Source organism: Osmerus mordax, chromosome 22 (genome assembly GCF_038355195.1).
Source record: "Osmerus mordax isolate fOsmMor3 chromosome 22, fOsmMor3.pri, whole genome shotgun sequence".
NCBI lineage: Eukaryota > Metazoa > Chordata > Actinopteri > Osmeriformes > Osmeridae > Osmerus > Osmerus mordax.
The window spans coordinates 6,561,340-6,579,274 of NC_090071.1; the positions used below are offsets into that span (position 1 = coordinate 6,561,340).

General features: G+C 40.0%; 2 protein-coding genes across 7 annotated transcripts; both read left to right on the forward strand.

The window, feature by feature from the left end:
• The first annotated feature begins 132 nt into the window (after positions 1 to 132).
• On the forward strand, positions 133 to 9,342 carry cd99 (CD99 molecule). 6 transcript variants are annotated; one of them, XM_067260244.1, is made up of 16 exons: positions 159 to 188; positions 340 to 412; positions 2,038 to 2,064; positions 2,262 to 2,303; positions 2,550 to 2,582; positions 2,742 to 2,798; positions 2,897 to 2,929; positions 3,162 to 3,197; positions 3,527 to 3,568; positions 3,830 to 3,880; positions 3,989 to 4,069; positions 4,846 to 4,875; positions 4,993 to 5,016; positions 7,946 to 8,062; positions 8,154 to 8,207; positions 8,317 to 9,342. In XM_067260244.1, exons 2-16 carry the CDS (start codon positions 352 to 354, stop codon positions 8,346 to 8,348), a joined length of 720 nt encoding a protein of 239 aa, XP_067116345.1. In that variant the 5' UTR covers positions 159 to 188; positions 340 to 351; the 3' UTR covers positions 8,349 to 9,342. The 6 variants fall into 6 exon arrangements, with proteins under 6 accessions (XP_067116344.1, XP_067116346.1, XP_067116347.1 ...); XM_067260243.1 differs by having other exon boundaries at positions 133 to 412; XM_067260245.1 differs by lacking the exon at positions 4,846 to 4,875 and having other exon boundaries at positions 133 to 412.
• Positions 9,343 to 10,429: 1,087 nt separating this feature from the next.
• On the forward strand, positions 10,430 to 14,383 carry gyg2 (glycogenin 2; the record flags this gene model as incomplete). Its single annotated transcript, XM_067260981.1, has 8 exons — positions 10,430 to 10,584; positions 10,835 to 11,009; positions 11,803 to 11,965; positions 12,128 to 12,254; positions 12,365 to 12,578; positions 12,981 to 13,100; positions 13,650 to 13,784; positions 14,156 to 14,383. Coding segments are annotated over 8 exons (1,203 nt in total), but the record flags the coding sequence as incomplete, so codon positions are not given.
• Between the last annotated feature and the right edge of the window lie 3,552 nt (positions 14,384 to 17,935).

Sequence of the window (17,935 nt, forward strand, 5' to 3'; positions counted from 1 at the left end):
GTTGAAAGTTCACTTGACTGATCTGTTCAATGGGATTGTCTACCTTTTTTAATTGGTTCGACGACAAACACGGGGCTTCAGCAACCACGCCTTTATGAACTACCACATTGCCACACCCACAGTGTCTCCCGGCCTAGTGGAAACTAAGTTGACTACGGCAAGGTTGAGGAAAGTTAAGGACTGTGCATGTGAGCAGCAGTCTACAGATCTTGACCCCCGGAAACTTTTCTTTTCTTGTAAACATTTGAGCGAATGACTTAATCAAAGGAAAACAATTCGAGCAAAAACAATTTACAACAGCAGCCTTTAACACTGAAGTTTTATGTAACTTTTCTGCAGCCTTCAGTCGACATGACGTTTTGCTTAAGGATTGCACTGCTTGTAAGTCTTATTATTGGGACACATACAGAAGGTAAGACTTTTGTAAGAATATTTGTAAACATATCGAGCGTGGCGCTGTTGTTAACGATGAAGTGATCATTTTGTAATTTTAAAGACCCCACAGGTCCATTCGCCATGTCTTGTTTTACCGTGCCTTCTAAGGTGCTAAACCAAAAGACCCACAGATTCATATAATAAGTTAATTTAAACAGATCTGTTCGTTCTACTTCCTTATGTATCCTCATACATTTTAAAAGTAACCAACATGTACACATAGCCTACTTGGCTACAGTAGTATAACTATATTTAAACAACAGGCAGATAGTCTCAAATTAGTTAAACCAATCGTAGTTAGGATTTGGAAAGTCTCAAGGGTGTGTTCATATTCCAAAAATGTGAAACCCCAGTATTTACGTGTTTCTTACTAACTATTTTAAAGATGATGCATAGGCTAATTCTCTGTTTGATAACATTAAAGGTTCATGCCGACATCTGTGTTGCTCATATGCACCCTTAAATTCAACATGTTCTTAATACCTCTTTAACTTCAGTGTCTTCTGGGTCAAGTCGCAAATTGCATTCTAAAAATATTTTCCGTTTTGTGACTGGCTGTCTTCTGGCCTTCGTGCGACAGCATTGGGTAGAGCTGACCACAGGCATGCTACCCAGAACCAGTCTCAGTGATGTCATGTGATACATAGATTCAAACCGCAGACCCAACAGATGAAACCGCGTTTAATATCAGAACTTTGCCCCAATGCGTTCATATTGGAATAAGTCCGTCAGCATTTAAATACCCCTTAGCTGCAGATGGAGTGTAACTCCATGAGATATAACAACAACATTCATTGCCCTTTTTAAATGTGTAATAGGCTATTATTTTATGAGGTTCACTAGACCTCTGTTTCATCTTTTCTAGCTATGCTTGGTTCTTTATCAGATGTTCTGAATCACTTCCTTTAGTCAGAGAGGAAGGACTGTTGTTAAACCCACAAGAGGCAGTGCTTCAGTTTCAACATGACTCATTCAACCCCAAGTTGTAATAACAGTTGGCATGGCATTTTTCTAACCTTCCTTACCCAAACTCTCCATAGTAACAGTAGACATTGCACATCACAACAAACACTGAGACCTCATGCAAAGTCCAAACACAGGCTGTATTTTTAATAAATTAGCAGATGGGTTAATCCCAGACTTGGCTCCAGAACGAATTAAATGGGGGGGCATTTTTTTCACAAGGGGGGCACACATTTACAAAGCATGTATGAGAGTCAAAATAAGAGCAGACCTGCATATTCTGCAGGAAAGTGTAGCCATCTTGATATTTAATTTATAGCCAATGCCAGTATTTTTTATTTATACTTTAACAAAATTATTTTTGGGGGGGCAATGACCCTGGTTAATCCAAAGCCACTGTACTGCATGCTATTCAGATGTATGGCACAAAATGTAGTTGAATTTCAGTTAAAGGTCGGCAGTGGTGCTGCTGACTTTCCAAGACAAATGGCAAAATCAACAGGATCTATACAATTTAAGTTAACTGTTAATCTGTGGTCGTCATGTGATTCAATCATTTCATGACAGATAATTTCAGGCAAAATAGCAACAGATATTTTCTTTTTTTACCTGGTATTAATGATGCTCCTTTTCTTCCAGACTTTAATCTGTTGGATGCTTTGGGTGGTGAGTTGCTAGATCATACTTTGTGTGTCTGTTTTGGTTACATGTGTTGTGATTTGTTTATGGGTGCATCCTGCCTTGTTGCTCAAAGTAGTTGCTTCAGAAATTATTAGTCATGGATCACAGGAAAGGTTTCATTATGTTTGCGTTTTATTGGTTACAGATGGTGAATGACCGTAAGCTTTGTCTGTTTTCCTTAGATCCAGATCCAGCTCCTACTCCAGCAAAGCCCAAAGATACTGGTATGGGACTGTCAATGCTATGTTACCACTGATATAAAGAAGCTCCCTGTTACACTAAAGAACATAGGACTCGTAACGCCATTTGTTTGCCCACACATTGTGTTATCCTTATTTGTTACTCCTCAGAGACAGTATTAATACTGGCCTACTATATTAAGATAAGTTCTACTGTTTACATCGAAAGCATGAAACACTTGATACATCTTGTCAAATACACAAATGATATTTATTTTTTATTTTTTCCAGATGGCTTTGATCTTCTCGATGCATTTGGCCCAGGTAAAGCAGCAAATTAGTACATTTAGGTCTAACCTTGACCTTCCTGTTTCTTGAATGACTTTGTATTACATGTCAGATTTTTTTTTGCTCAATCATAGAAAGAGAAGACAGAGAACAAGGCAATGATTGGGCTTGAGTTTTTAAATGTTCTCCTTTTAGACACTGTGACAAAGAAACCAGTGGCCCCACCCCCTAAGGATGGTGGAGCTGGAGGTGGTAAGTGTATGCGTCCATGGTCTGGAGATACTGTATCTATATACAGTCACTGGGGTTTTCACTTTAAGTACCATTACTAAAATGCTTTTTCATTTTAGACGACTTCAATATTTTGGACGCCTTTGACAATGGTAACACCTTACACACATTTGTATTTTATTAATTTTAATTTTGTACTGAATATTTTTGCTGACTAACACTCGCAGTGATCTTGCATGGTTAAATAATGTTGTATTCATAGAATTATTAAAATTTTGTTGGTACTTTACTTTAGAATGTCTAGTATGATTAACATGTGTGTTGTCTGACTGTATCACATCTTTCACTAAACATTCCAATCTTAATCTAAACCTGCAACTGTAGAGCCGAAAAAACCAGATCCAAAGAAACCGTCTGGAGGTACGTAAAGCATGCGCTCATGAACAGCGACCGGAGAACAATTATTTTTGTGTCTAGTACGATCAAAATACAAATAGAAAAAAATGACTCGTACACAAACATGGACCGTAGCTGAGCCATACTTCAGTTCTATACCTTTTGTAGTAAGATCATAACCCCTCTAAAATTTGATCTTAACTCAAATGATCAAAATCCCATCAGTACATGAGTCAGATTTCTATTGTAAGACTACAATATTGAATGCCAGTGATGAGCTTGGATAGGAAGAACAAAGAAGTGTGATGAAATCATACAGCCCCTTTCTCCCCTGTGAAATTGTTCATTCTTAGGTGGAATTGATGGCTTTGATCTAGAGGATGCTCTTGGTCCAGGTAAAGTCTTTGCTGGTGACAGGTGACCTAGTGAGGAGATCCTCCAGGGTTCAGGGTTCATGGTTCTTGGTGGTTTGGCTCATGGCTTCACTCTGTTGTATCCTGGCATCATTATGAGGAATACTTGGTGGCGGCTTTCATGAATCTGAAATATTTGTGATTGTGATTTGAATCCTTCTTGTGCTTCTTACCCGTCGGTTGAGTCTGTGATTACTAGCTTGTAGTGAAATATCAGGATACTGAAGTAACTATCATCCATAGACCCAAAGCCTGACAAACCTGCTGTTGTTCCACCTAAAAATGGAGGCACTGGTAAGTCACAGTTTTCAGATAATAATCAAACCATTGGTCCTTGGTTGATTGGTTAATGAATGATCATACCCTATCCATCCCATCAACATGACTCAACGGATCTTCTAGGAGGGGGCTCCTTTGATGACGGGGACCTTTTTGACATAGGCAATGATAATGAGTACAAGCCTGATGGAGGCAAACCGGGAGGTAAGACCTTTTTATTGATGACAATTACCACAAGCATCTCAATTTCCCTTTCACAGAGCAACACATGAGCGAACTGCTCCTAGGATGTGCATGTGCATTACATCACATCCAATTACAAAACTTCACAAAAAGTGGCTGAGGGATTAAGGGGAGTCATAAAAAAAAACAAAAAAAATGGACTTGATTGATTTGGACCATCAGTATCACCTTTAATTGCTGTGTAGTCTCTGTTCAGGTATGTGACAATTCCAATTTCTAATTGGAAAGAGAACCATCGTGGTGTTACTATTGAAAAGTAATTACTGTTCGGTTAATTTATTTTACACCAGAGAATGAAAACACAGCTATTCTCCATTGAAACCCGAGTATTTCTTTCTCTTACTCACTGAAACTGGAAGAGTATGGAAGTAATTACTTGGGCTTCACAAAGGAAAATGGGAATGAAAAAATGTTCCCAATTTAATTGTTCCCATATGCCTGGTAGTCCAATTTGATTCTGCATGATTCTCTAAAGAGTGTGGAGGCTGAACTTCACTAACCTGTCATCACAGTAACTAGGAATCGTTCAGCCCCTAAAGGCCCTTTTTATTATAAGATTTGGTGCAAGATTTCACTGACTAATTAGTTAGCATTGCTCTTGACTGTATCTCCACAACATGTGCAGAATATTACACAGCATGCATCTCCATCCACAAAGAATGGAAGTCAACAAAAATGAGATTTAACTGACTCCAAGTGTGAATGCCTCATTTAGCTCTGTGTTGTTTGAATTTCAGGACGTGCCAGTGACCCTGGCTCCAACCAGGGTAACTGTTTATGAAATTATACATTTGTTTGATTTATAATAGAAACTAGGTACTGTTGATGAGATGTACAGTCAGTTGTTGTAAATAATGTACAAGGATGTCTATCTGATTTTGCAGGAGGTGGTGCAGATCAACCTCAAGGTAAATTCAGTCATTTTCTCTACTGTTCTGTTGAAGGGCATTCTTGCACTGGTTCTGTCTCATCCTTTCCTTTGTTTTTAATACTGCTCCCGTTATAGCCATAATATCAAAGGGCAGAACACTGAGTGCTACTATATGTGTATCAGTTGTTTCAGTTGACATTTGTTTTTTAAAATCATTTACTAAAACTGAATCTAGCCAATTAACTGGAACTAGAAACTTTGGGGGCAAAAGTAACTGGAATAACATAAAACATGCTAAATTAAGTTCAACTCTGACATCTGAAAGTAGCTACCAGGGACACTGCAGACATTGTGTAACATGGCCTAGCCCTTCCTAGATAACGTTCTGTGCCAATGGTGTCAGTCATCTTTCCTATCCTGTGCGCTTTGTTCTAAAGATATTCATTGTGGTTGTGACTTCAGTGCTTTCTGTCTGGTGATATTGGTGTATTAATTGGGCTCCTTATACAGCATTCTACAATCTAAACCTGGTGATTTGCTATGATCATAAAAAGACCCCATTGTTGACTGTTCTGCCATTAAACCATAAAAAGACAGAATGGTTGGAAAATATGTCACATTAAGCTGATGAGCTTTGGGTTTGTATCATCCAGGCCTATTCTGCTTAAGTTTGTTACATTTTTTGTTGTTGTTGATATTATAAGTTAGTTTGGTTAGCATCCTTTAGGTTTTTGGTCTGATGATGAGCAAAGAGGCTAAATAGGACTATCTTTATGAAGAAATTAGACAAATGGCTCGATATGGACTCTTTGGGAAATGGCATTGGTTTGCATATGGATTTGAACTCTGACTGGCTTTAGTGGGCTGTCCTAAAATCTAGCTGTAATTGTGTGTCATTGCAGATCTAGATCATCTGTGGGGCCAGTTCCTGAAGCTTCTAGATGCTAACATGCCAGCGGAGGTCCAAGTTTGGATAAACAACTTGAAACGTGTAGTGAAACCCCTGTTAGAGAGAGCCAATGAACTGTTTGAAGTGGGCCAGTGAGTCTTGATGGCTCTCTGGAAGCCCTGGCCTTTTCTGTTTGCTCCTTGGGTAGGACTGTGTAGGGTGTATAGTTTTCTTGGGATCTAGGCTTTTGAGTTTCTTTTGAAACCCAGAACAAACTGTACAACTGTGCGTTCTTCTGTTATAATAATGACTTCTGTCAGATATGGAAAAGGGTTTGTTTTCTCTTGATGGACTGGGTGAGTCACCCGTCAACACCCCACCCTTCCTTTTTTCTTTTTTATGTGATTTTTTATCATACATGTTTATCACATGTGATTGATTACACCTGAACATGTGTTCGGTCAATGGTTGTTAGAACCATTTATGAGCCATTATTTAAAATATCAGTGAAGCAGGGTTGGGAGTAAAGAGATAAATTGCTCCAAAGTACTCGTACAAGGTCAAGCTGACTGCTGTCAGTCAAATGTCAAACTTTTTAAAACGTTTTTTTATTGTCTTCACTATTCTACACACTGTAGTTGTTCATGATCCAGTGATGACTACTATTTTCACTGAAGGCATACAATACATAATTGCCCATGTCTGCTGAAGTTGTAAATAATATGCCTCAACATTCCATTTTGATACTGAAGGAAACATAAATGTCTGCCAAATACAGACAAATATTAAGATACTGTTTCACAATGGTGTTAACACAAGCCTTTTAAATATGAAATGCTTGAAGATAGACCAGCTGAAGTGACAGAAATGTTGGACAGCTAAGAAGGCCCTTGGGTTCATTTTGATCTGAAAAAACATCCCTTTCCCTACCATAGCTGCTGTTAATTCTCACTCTGAAGCTACAGCAGCCCTTCCCCCTGTCAGCTCTGGTCTGCAGACATTCCTCACGTTACATGAAGTCCAAACACAGGTGAAGGATTTGACACGTTTTGACAAGTGCAGAACACACCTTGACGTTCTCCACGTGGTGCTAGCTTTAAGCTCCTTGAATCATTTGGGGTAACCCTATCTGCCAAACTGGACTATAGTTTGCCTTATGGAGTTGTTTCATGTTCAGTATATTGTGTTGTTGTTATTGATAATAGAGAAATATGTTTGTGGTGGTGAATACATTTGTCTTGCTTGCCAGTCTGTATAATTTTACCAGGATACCTTTCTGTATGCTTTTTTCCAAAACACAATTTGGTGTGGTTGGTATTAGATTGGTTTTAGAAGAGGGGTTGCTTGTGTTTGAGAACTTGAATGAGCCTGGGTTGTCGTTGTGTGTTGTTCTTTTGGTCTTAATAAAACCTGTTAAACGTTCAGACTGCCCTGTGTTTTGATTTATCGTTTTCTCAGTGGATTATGTGTACAAAGCACACACTGGGCGGTGATTAGCAGATCCTATGCTTGGCACTTTGAGAATGTTGCATGCCTGTGTGAGAAAGTTATCTGACTTATGAAGTTAGCCTAAAGCTTTCTATAGCAGTAGTAAGTTACGAGGGATTTTTCCAGGCAACGCCTTGTTTTTGCATAGCGCTCCCATCACAGGACACTGCCCTGTGACTCACCACGTTTTCAAAATGGTTTCCCACTTTGAAAGTACTGTTTTCTTTTGTAAGGAGACTGTGTTCAATCCTGCAAAAAGTGTTTGCTCACTGTGATCCCCTTGTGCATGACTGCATTGTGTTGTGGCCTTGGGCTAGGGTGTTGTCTGTTTTAACAAAGGCTAGTGGAACACTGAGGTTTGGTTTGACCTTTAAAAAAAAAAATATATATATATATATGTGGAAATTGTTACCAGTTGTCGCAAGTAATCTGCAGATGTTTTAAAGAACAACTCTAAAATACATGTTCCTCTCTGCATAATTCAAGACAGCATTATTTGCCATTTGAAACAAAGGTTGACTGCCACCTTGTGGAGGTATTTTGCAAGTTATCCCTGACCAAATAAGCAGTTCTTCTTCTTCTGATATAGAAGCTGCTCCGGGTCAGATTGCAGGCATAGCGAGTGCAATAGGAATGGCTCTTCTTGGAGCAGCGTCTAGCTACTTTGCCTACCAGAAGAAGAAACTGTGTTTCAAAGTTCAGGGAGGTGAGTATTTTTAAATCTTCCTTAAACTCTTCTCTACATGCTATAGCCTGTTGTAACAATACATTTGCGATACACTTTTTTCTCCTCCCAGGTGAAGACCCAGAGCGTGGCAAGACCCATCAAGGAGCTCAGTCTGAACCTCAAGGTAGGCCAGACAAATCCATGCATCTGTAACTTAAATATTACTACTCAAATTGTGTTGTTGTCATGTTACTGCAGCAACCAGCTACTTAACTGTGTCTCTGTTTTTACAGTTCTTAGCAACTTGCTGAGGGCATCGTCCTAATTTGCCTTTAGTTGGCACTGAGGAACTGCAGCTTCCGATTCTACAAACCAACGTTGACTATTTATGGTTTCAGTGACAATTTTTATTTTATTTTTTAATTTTGTGTTAGCCTAATGTTTGGAAAATGTTACATTACTTTACTTTATGATATTTCTTTAACTGTGTAAACCCCATTGATGTTTATCGCAGAACGTTTTGAAATAATTTACATGATTTTGTACTAGCATGCTTTTGTGTTTACTGGCTTCTTTACTACAAAATAAGTATGCATATGTCTCTCATTTGACGGTGCAATTTTTGTAACGACAAATATACTCTTGTTTGCAGATCGTTGGTATTATTACATTGTGTAATATGCCACCTGCAGTTTGTTCATTTATGTTGTTTCATTGGTGCACCATAGATGTTTTACCTGTGATTTGCGATTCTTATGTTAAATGACACTCGACACCTGAAATAATATAAAGGGCCTATTTTTATATTTATAAAAACTGGATTCAAAGTCAGTGGAAGGATTTCTGTACTATTTTATGTTAAGTATGAATTATGAAAAGTGTCTCAATGCATGAATTGGATAGGTAGACTTGTCATTTTGGTGCCTGCCACTTGATAGTGTGGAAAAAGATAGTTTACGCACATGAAACAGAATTTGGCAAAAGGCCATTTCTACTGAGACATGGTTGTGATTTATGTTTGTGTTCACATAATACTAGTTTTAGTTTTTGTTCATAGTGCGTAGGATTGCTTTAGAGTTGATGTTAAAACAGGGTGTGTGATGATGATCTCCGGCTGTAAATACTTCAAGATAATTTCTTACGGTTCATTTACCCCTTTATTTACCAAATGCACTCATTGTTTGTTGGCTTTATGCTAAATATGATTGTTTGTTTGTTAGCTTAGTTTTAATTTAGTACTTAATTTCTGGGGAATTTAGAACTGTAAAGCAATATGATTGTACAAGATGCTGCCAATAAATTTGTTTTGAGATTTATAATTATCATTTAATTTTGTTCTTGAATTTGAGCTCTGCAGGGTTCATGTAGCTCTTACACACTGCTTTTGTTGTTATACTGACATGTATAACAGACAGACCTGGGTTACCAGTATACATAGTTTCAGAATGTTAGTGTTGTTTGATGTCTTGCACAATACTTTTTTAAACAGGTTTTGCATCTAGTTGAATGACCAATGGACTGACCACATGACCAAAAACTCAAATAGACGGTCTCTGATTTGCTCAAGCTTCCCCTATAAAAGCTGGAGACGAATCTGTGTGGCTGTGTGCTTAGCCTAGGTGACAGCTCAGGCCACCAATACTGCCTCATACCTTTTGCGTTTGAAACGCTTTTGTCGTAGACGTAATATTTATTTTAATAACAGAAATGGGTTTGACTAGTTTATTCATTTGCATTGTCCCCTTAGGTTGACAGGTATTTGTGTGATTTACACATTTAGTGGACTATTACCATTGAATTATACTATACAGTCTTTTTGAGGTTTGGGGAAACAGTTTTTGGCAGTTTCTTTCTTTCAGAGGGTGCTGTGGTTTTTGTCAGCTGGCCTAAAGTTTTTCAACAACTTGGATACCAGCCATGTCAGGTATGTGTTGATCCCTGTACTGTTGTCTACCCATATGTGTCAGAATGTTTTTAGGAACTACTTTTAGGAATTGAACAAGAGACCACTAAAACCCCTTTAAGACATTAAACAGGAAGTCCGGTGATTAGATTTTTCTGCAATGCATGCACACTGGAAAACCTCACAAAGATGTGGTCCTGAACTGTTCTGTCAGCCTGACGAGGTGTTTAATTATAGCAAGCTTACTGACCCACATCGGATGTACGGCATTACCTGCCAGAGCAAAGTGTCACAATTGAAATCTGATGCCACTGGCTGAGCCCAGGAGGCAGCGGTCGAATGAAAGGTTAGACGGCAAGCGAATCACAGATGAAGTCGGAGCCTTTGGGACATCAGTCTGCTGTGGCTTACCAAGGACTTCATTTCCAGATGACTAACTCCCTTCCTGCCTACCTGCCCTTCCCTCCCTTTCCTGCCCCCTCCTCTTCCCTGCCCCCCCTCCCCTCACCGTCTCTCCAGCTCCACAGGCCTACGTTACCTTGGCCACCACAGATGCCTACTGCATGGGGGCCATGGCGGTGGGTCGGAGTCTGCGGCGCCACGGGACAACCCGCCAGCTTGTCGCAATGGTCTCACCCAACGTCTCTGTGGAAGCACGGTACAACATTTCTACGTCTAGAACGGCGTTAGAACAGTGGATAATGTCACTTTAAACTGTAATTCATGTGAGTCTGAAAATCATACCGATCCTCTTGTCTTACCTCTCACTGTATCTGCCTATCTTAGGTCTACAGCTTTTTACAATGCAATGTACAGGATCAAAGTGTATGGCACTATTGTGAGATTCTTCTTTCCTTCCTCCTTTCCTTCCTTCTTTCCTCCTCCTCCCCCTTCCCCCCTCTCTGTAGGCGTGCCCTGGGCCAGGTGTTTGACGATGTGCTGATGGTGGATGTTCTGGACAGCAGGGACCAGGCTCACCTATCCTGGCTGGGCCGACCGGAGCTAGGGGTCACCTTCACCAAGCTCCACTGCTGGACCCTCACCCAGTACAGCAAGTGTGTGTTCCTGGACGCAGACACACTGGTGAGTTTACCACATGTTTATTATACTCCACATTTTTATTATACTATTATATTTAACCTACTTGATAATTAAAACAGCATTGGATGGACTTCCTGTGTGTTATTTGCATATTACAGATATTTGTATGGTTTATGATTGATTACATTAACAATTTTATTTGGAATATTAATATGAACAGATTCAATACATCTGTCTTAACCTAAATTAACTTAAGTTGCTTTTATTTTCATGTAAAAAAAAAAAAGTATAAATATTTCTGTAACATGTCCTACCTACTTAATAATGTCTTACATTTCAGTAGTTGAGTTTAGTGTCTCATGAACTCAAACACGTGTATGTTTGAATTGATACTCAACACTGATATTAGGACTGACCCACCATGTACTGAGCCGCCTGTAAAGCCTGTATTTGCTCTGTAAAGACAAATAACACAACTTTTTCATGTTGAGCAGCGGGCATGTTTGAATGTCATGGCCAAGTAAACAACATCATCTCGGGAGGCCACAAGTTCATGTAAAATGTTCAACTGACGAGTTAGAACCCTCGTCCAGCACATCCATAAACATAACAAACCCCAGGCTATAGATATTCAACTGTCAGTCAAATATACTGTTCTCTTCCTCTTACTTTCCTCTCACTCTCTGTCATATATTTCCCATATGTATTCATGTATACATTTTCCAAATCATCTCACATCCATTATACTGGACACCACTGAATTAAAGATGAGAGGACTTTGCGGGGCTGTTGTTTATATTTTCCCCTTGCACCATGTCTTCCTCTCCACCTGAAGGTGCTTTGTAACGTGGACGATCTGTTTGAGCGTGAGGACTTCTCTGCTGCTCCTGACCCCGGCTGGCCAGACTGCTTTAACTCAGGAGTGTTTGTCTTCAGGCCTTCTATGGACACCCATGCCAGGCTAATGCAACATGCACAACAACATGGAAGCTTTGATGGTCAGACACTCGGACAGTCTGAACTTTGAAATACTTAATTTTTTACTTTGAGGTGTTGACTGTGATGACGCTCCAGGCTACATGTTGGATATTCATTGAATTACAAGTAGTTTGTAGATAAACTAGAGCAGTGTCATACTGTATTTATTTGTTGATTTTTAGGAGCGGACCAAGGACTCCTTAACACGTTTTTCAATGACTGGGCTGTTAAAGACATCAGCAAACACCTTTCATTTCTCTACAACCTCAACGCCAATGCTGTCTACACCTACCTACCTGCTTTCAAACAGTGAGTGTCAGTAAACAGCTCACACCTCAGGTGAATCTCACCAGCTGTTGCTTCACAACGTGTACTTTCTGTTAAATCTTGTATTATGATGAACCTTTGATTCCACACAGGTATGGCCACAAGGCTAAGATAGTCCATTTCCTCGGCTCGGTCAAGCCGTGGCATTTACGCTCAACCTCCCAGATAGATGGAAGCACGGGCCCTTCCCTCGGTCAGTTTGCCAGACTGTGGTGGGAGGAATACCTCGACCATACAGTCCCCCTTCTGACCCATACAGAGACCACGCCTAGTCAACCCAGTCAAGACTCAGGGAAACGGAAAGACGTAAGGTTAAATGTCTCATACAAAATAGACATGTGGATCAGACAGATAAGGTTTCATGAAAAAAAGTTTCATTTAGCTGTTCATATCACCACTTACACAAACTGCCCAGTTACATACTATTGCAAAGGCCATACAGAGAACATGCCTCTCAGTCTTGCATAATGTGGTACAAAAGTGGGTATGCTACATTGGAACATCCAAGTCAATATTTGCACTGTGTTGTTTGAGAATAGACGTCACATGTTCTTTACCGAATATATGCATCCCACATATGCATTGGCTTGTGTGGCACTTGCGTTCCGCTTTCGGTAGTGGGGTCACAGTCCAGTGTTTGTGCCCCACACTCCTCCTACCTGTCCAAGGTAGGTCTCCCCCCTCATACTGATCACTCTTGTTTTGCAGAGTCTGGAGAGAGAAGCTGAGGAGTCCTTCATCGATAACCGAAATATTTCAGACTTGCTGTTCAGAAATCTCACGTTGACCCCAGAGGAGCCCAGTTCACCTGTGAAACTGAAGGAGATGGTGAGTGTGTGTGTGTGTGTATGTGTGTGTGTGTGTGTGTGAGTCCGGACCTGCAGCTGTTGCTTTCCATCCCTCTTTTCATGTCGGCATGATTCTTCATTTGTCTTGGTGCTCATTTGACCTTTTTCAGTAGAACAGAATATGCTGTTTTGTTTGTATGTGGAATTATTTTAACGTCCTCCTTTCTCTTGAATGTATAAGCTTACTTATACATAAAGCTTGCTTATACATTCCTGCTTACTCAACAGGAAAACATTTGAGACACACCTTGGTGCATCAAACATGAGCAACCATGACCATGACTCACAAAACAGATCGTGTGACTATATATTTTTTTCTAAACTCATTGTCAGATGCCAGTCTGAGTCACATATGAGTAACAATGTTGTTCAAACAAGCCTGGAATCATACTGAAACTATTTGACTTGAATTACAATTTTACAGTAAACTTCCACAAACCGTTTTTTTTACTCAATTCAGAAAAAGCTCAAGGTAGTGTCTGACTGTGTTGTTGTCTGTAGGGTAAGTTGTTTTGTTTAACTTCTGCAGCGTACAGAACCAGAGGACATGCTGTTGGAGGAGGAGGAGGAGGAGGGAGGAGTGGAAGAGTGGACAGAGACTCAAGACCCTCCTGAAAGTGAGGAGGTCACCGATAACAGCTACAAAGACCCTGAAACAGAGGAGGTACAGTATGTTAACCATGTGTTTAACTAAACAAAACAAAAAAAAAAAAATCCCACTGTAGTTCCATATTAGCAATCACAAGTGTTCATTATCCTAAACATATACAGTTTTATTTTATCGGTTAGAGTTTGTGTAATTTCTTCAATCTGCATGACAAAAAAAATGTATAGTTATTTCTAATATTCTCTGCTGTTGTATGAATGGCACACAAAGCAACAAGACACCAACAGAATCTACCCAAGGCCCTGTTGGTGATTCCTTCTGATCTTCCAATATCTGCAATGTTTTTTGGCACGCTGACTGTGAACAGAACGTCTCAGAATGCCGAATCCAAAGTCTGCTATCTTTTGGGTTGTTTCCTGACATGGTAGACGGAGAAGGAGGACTTGGAACATCGCAGACTGTGGGAGGCAGGACAGGCAGACTACCTGGGGAAGGACGCTTTCGACAACATCCAGAAGAAACTAGACAAATTTCTGGATTAGCTTGTTATGCCAAAGTCACATAACAGTGTTTTATTGTTAATTAATGTATGCACGCAGTTACCTGTTGGTGTCTGCACAGGCGGTTGTTGTAGCATTATGCAGAAATGTAGATAATGGCTTTCACAAAATAAAAACCGATTATAGCAGACAATTATGTTTTCATTGTGTCCACAACGTGCAAGCTCCAATATTTTCCACGAGAGGGCACTGTGGCACTATCCTTTGAGCATTTTTCTTATAGTAGTACAACTTCACTCCTACAGGCAAGCACTGTGTATGAGTCAGGCTTCTGCAGTTTAAGCCAGTTGGAACAAAGAATGTATTCCTGTGTGCTGCACAATTCTGCCAGGAGATAAATTGCCCACAATTACAGTGTGATAGAGTGTGAGGAGGCGGTATACCGACAACAAGTGACCAACAAGGTCAACTCTTAATAAGTTCACTGGACTACACTGTACTTAGATATTCTGAAAGAGTAAAATATCTCAAGGACTCGATAGTTAACAGCCTCAGTCATTCTCTTACATAAACATGTTTCACGCCTTCTTCTGTCAGGAGAACACAGAAAACCTTATGGAGAAAATACCTGTTCATAATTGAGTTAGGTAAGTAATCAGTCACACTTTTAATCACATGAGTGGCCCCAGACACCATTATTTTCACAACTAGTATTCCATAGCACTGACTATACAACAACATGTCTAAATATGCTGACATGGTGACCAATGGTGCTTATTTGGACCATTCTAGTTTGACACCCAGATGTTTCTGAGAATTCCTTGTCTGTTTGGTATAATAACAGTGAAACACAGTTGCTTAGAGGAATACCATTGAAGCTACATGTGCGGGGACTAGTATGAAGTGAAACCTGGATTATATTTCGGTTGTTTCTGTTTGTTCACCGCCTTGAATTATTTTCAATGGAGTGGATATTTCTCCCTTGCAGGAAGAGCCCTTGTAATCATTTGCTGGTCCTTTCAAAGATAGAGGACATGTTTTCTATGTTGCATGATATCCTCCCAAAAATAAAGTGTTTCAAGCTGGACCCCTTTTGATCAAGTTATGCTTCATGTAATAGAACACCTATGTTTCGAGGTTGAATAAGTAGAAGGGAATGTGTGCTGTGTGTTGTGTGTTGTGTGTATCTATATCCATATGTAGGATTGCATTGCATTGATATAAATGAGATGCAATGCGATAACTGTCATCAAGCCCTAAGCACCTCCATCTGCTTGTGGTTTACTTTAACGCTGACTTTGAACCTTGTGTCATACTGCGTGGTGGAGCTCGCCTGATCTCTCTGATTCATCTCCACTGTTGCTCTGCTAATTTAATCTATAGGGTAGGATTCAAATAATTCTCCCACAAGGTTAATTGTGGCTGGATTGCACAAGTAATCACAATCAGATGTGGGTTTCTAGGGGTAGAAAGCAGGGGATTTAGACAGGGAGTTATCCAGAGGCTAGTCAGCTGCAGTGGTAGAAGCCTACTGAGATTTCTTCTTGCTTTGTAAAATCCCTCAGCCTATCGTTTGATTGACACTGTTCAATTTGGCACTATCTGTACTCAGGCATTTTGGTACGGAGGGCTAGCTATTTTGATGTACTGCTAGTCGTTTGATATGGTAAAAAACAAAACATGACTTAAAGATCTTAGTCACAGTTTTTTGTTTGTTTTGCAGTCCCAGGTGCTACAGTATGTTTCTCTGTGGCACTGTAGTAATCTTTGCGCCATATGTTCTCTGCAGGGCCCAACACATGGCCTATCATTTGTTCAAGTCACACCTTGATGTGCCACACACCTGGCTGTCTCATGGTATTTAAAGAAATGATGTTATAAGTCAACCTTGTACTTCACTTAAGTAGACATCAGAGATTTCTGGATACTACATTTAATAAGAAAGCTATCGGAAGACTATGGTGATTATAGTGTATGAACTTACAAGGAATGAAAACAGAAGAGACTTATTTTCTGCTTTTACAGGGAAAATCTTGAACACGTTGCGGACTAGACTGTGTGACTGTTTTGGATCCCATTTACTGAACACACACACACACACACACACCAATACACAGTGATGATTACAATACGTGGATCTCAGACACTTAATCTAGAAACATTTCGTCAACATTTAAGCGACTGCATAGGAGGTTTGGTTTGGTACAACCCTGTTTTCATAAGGGAATTCTGCATCTACAGTTTCCCTCACTCCACAAGAGCACATGAGATTTGGAGAGGTTGACACACAGGATCTCAACTTTTGTTCAACAACCAGAAACAAGTTGTTGTGTTTTACCCAGAACAATATCATTACAGCTAACTGTGGTGTGTTCTTGATTGGTTTTTGACATCTCTTTAATTATTGTCTGCACAATTCTATGTTTTCTTCAAAGAACTTTGTGTTCAGTCAAAATGGTGTTGATTTCCTCAGAACGTACTGTAGCTCCTGACTGTGAACAATTAGTAGCATGTCCTCGTAATTGTTTTGATACACCTTGCATTGATCTCTAGGCTTTCGTTCTCCGAATGAAATTGTGTCAAGTCTTGATGAGCACCGTCAAGGGCAGGTAATTGAACCTATTAGAACGTGTCAGCGCATCGCTCAACTCATTTTAATCCCCCATATTCTTCCACAGTTCTTCAAATCTCAAGTGTGTAATCACATCAAAGGATGTTCTCCTTCCTTGTGCGGCACTTCATTAAATGGCTTCATCTGGGTCACTGTTGAATACAAATGATGTGCAGCCTCAAACCCCTCCTCTTTTTTATGATGTCATCTGCCGCATCTGCACAATAGGACATTAGGTTAACTACTGTGGGGAGGAAACCAGAAATGGAAAGAAACGGTTCATATAAACATCTGTAAACATCCCAGACTGTGGCTCTGCTAGACTGCACTTCTTAATGGTGATGACTTTATGGTAATGGGTATGGAGTACTTCACTGCCGCTTAAATGGGACAGCAGGTGCGTCCAAGATGTGAGCTAGCTAAATGTGGCCCGAGTCAAGAAGAGATGGATCCGTACCTGGAGGAGACAGTGACATCAGACCTCTTTGTTTGAATCCGTCGAAAGTCGTTATAGGCCTCTGTCGCCACACTGACTGAGAAACAGCACATGTCTCTGCAGGCTATGATCGTTCATAGGGATGATGGGGGTGAAAGGTTTGCGAAGAAAAATTGAGATGAGCTCTTTACTCTCTCTGAATTGTATTTTGGATAGCTTTAACTCTTCAGGTACCCTCCCATAGCAGAGGTTCTGTACATGGTTATAGAGGGATTCCATAAATGAGGCTGATTACAGTGCTACTTACTTCGCAGTAAAAACATTCAGACTGAAACCAGTGAACTGATGGGGGATTTCCCCTAGAATACAGATGTTTCTCCTTTCTGGAAGAGAAGACCATGACTGTATAATAACTCCCAGAGCTACAACTGAAGGCTTGACTCCAGAAGGACAAATCCCTTCCCTTTCCTGACCTACTTCATACCCCACAGCCTAAGTCCAGTTTTTTTCAAAGACTTATCAAAGTGATGTGTTAAGTCGGATGCGAGTGATTCATGTAGCCTTCATATAAACATTTTAGAAATACTTTGGATTCTCACTTCTTCTGTGATATTCTTCTACTACATTCTGCACAAGTCAAATGTCTTTCCTAATGAAACAC

What these genes read in the sequence shown, in the direction of transcription:
- cd99 (XM_067260243.1), top strand. Translation starts at nt 352, where the DNA reads ATGACGTTTTGCTTAAGGATTGCACTGCTTGTAAGTCTTATTATTGGG. An exon ending in AGCAAAGCCCAAAGATACTG is followed by an intron (nt 2,304 to 2,549) that starts GTATGGGACTGT and finishes TATTTTTTCCAG; the next exon opens with ATGGCTTTGATCTTCTCGAT. An exon ending in TGGTGCAGATCAACCTCAAG is followed by an intron (nt 5,017 to 7,945) that starts GTAAATTCAGTC and finishes CTTCTGATATAG; the next exon opens with AAGCTGCTCCGGGTCAGATT.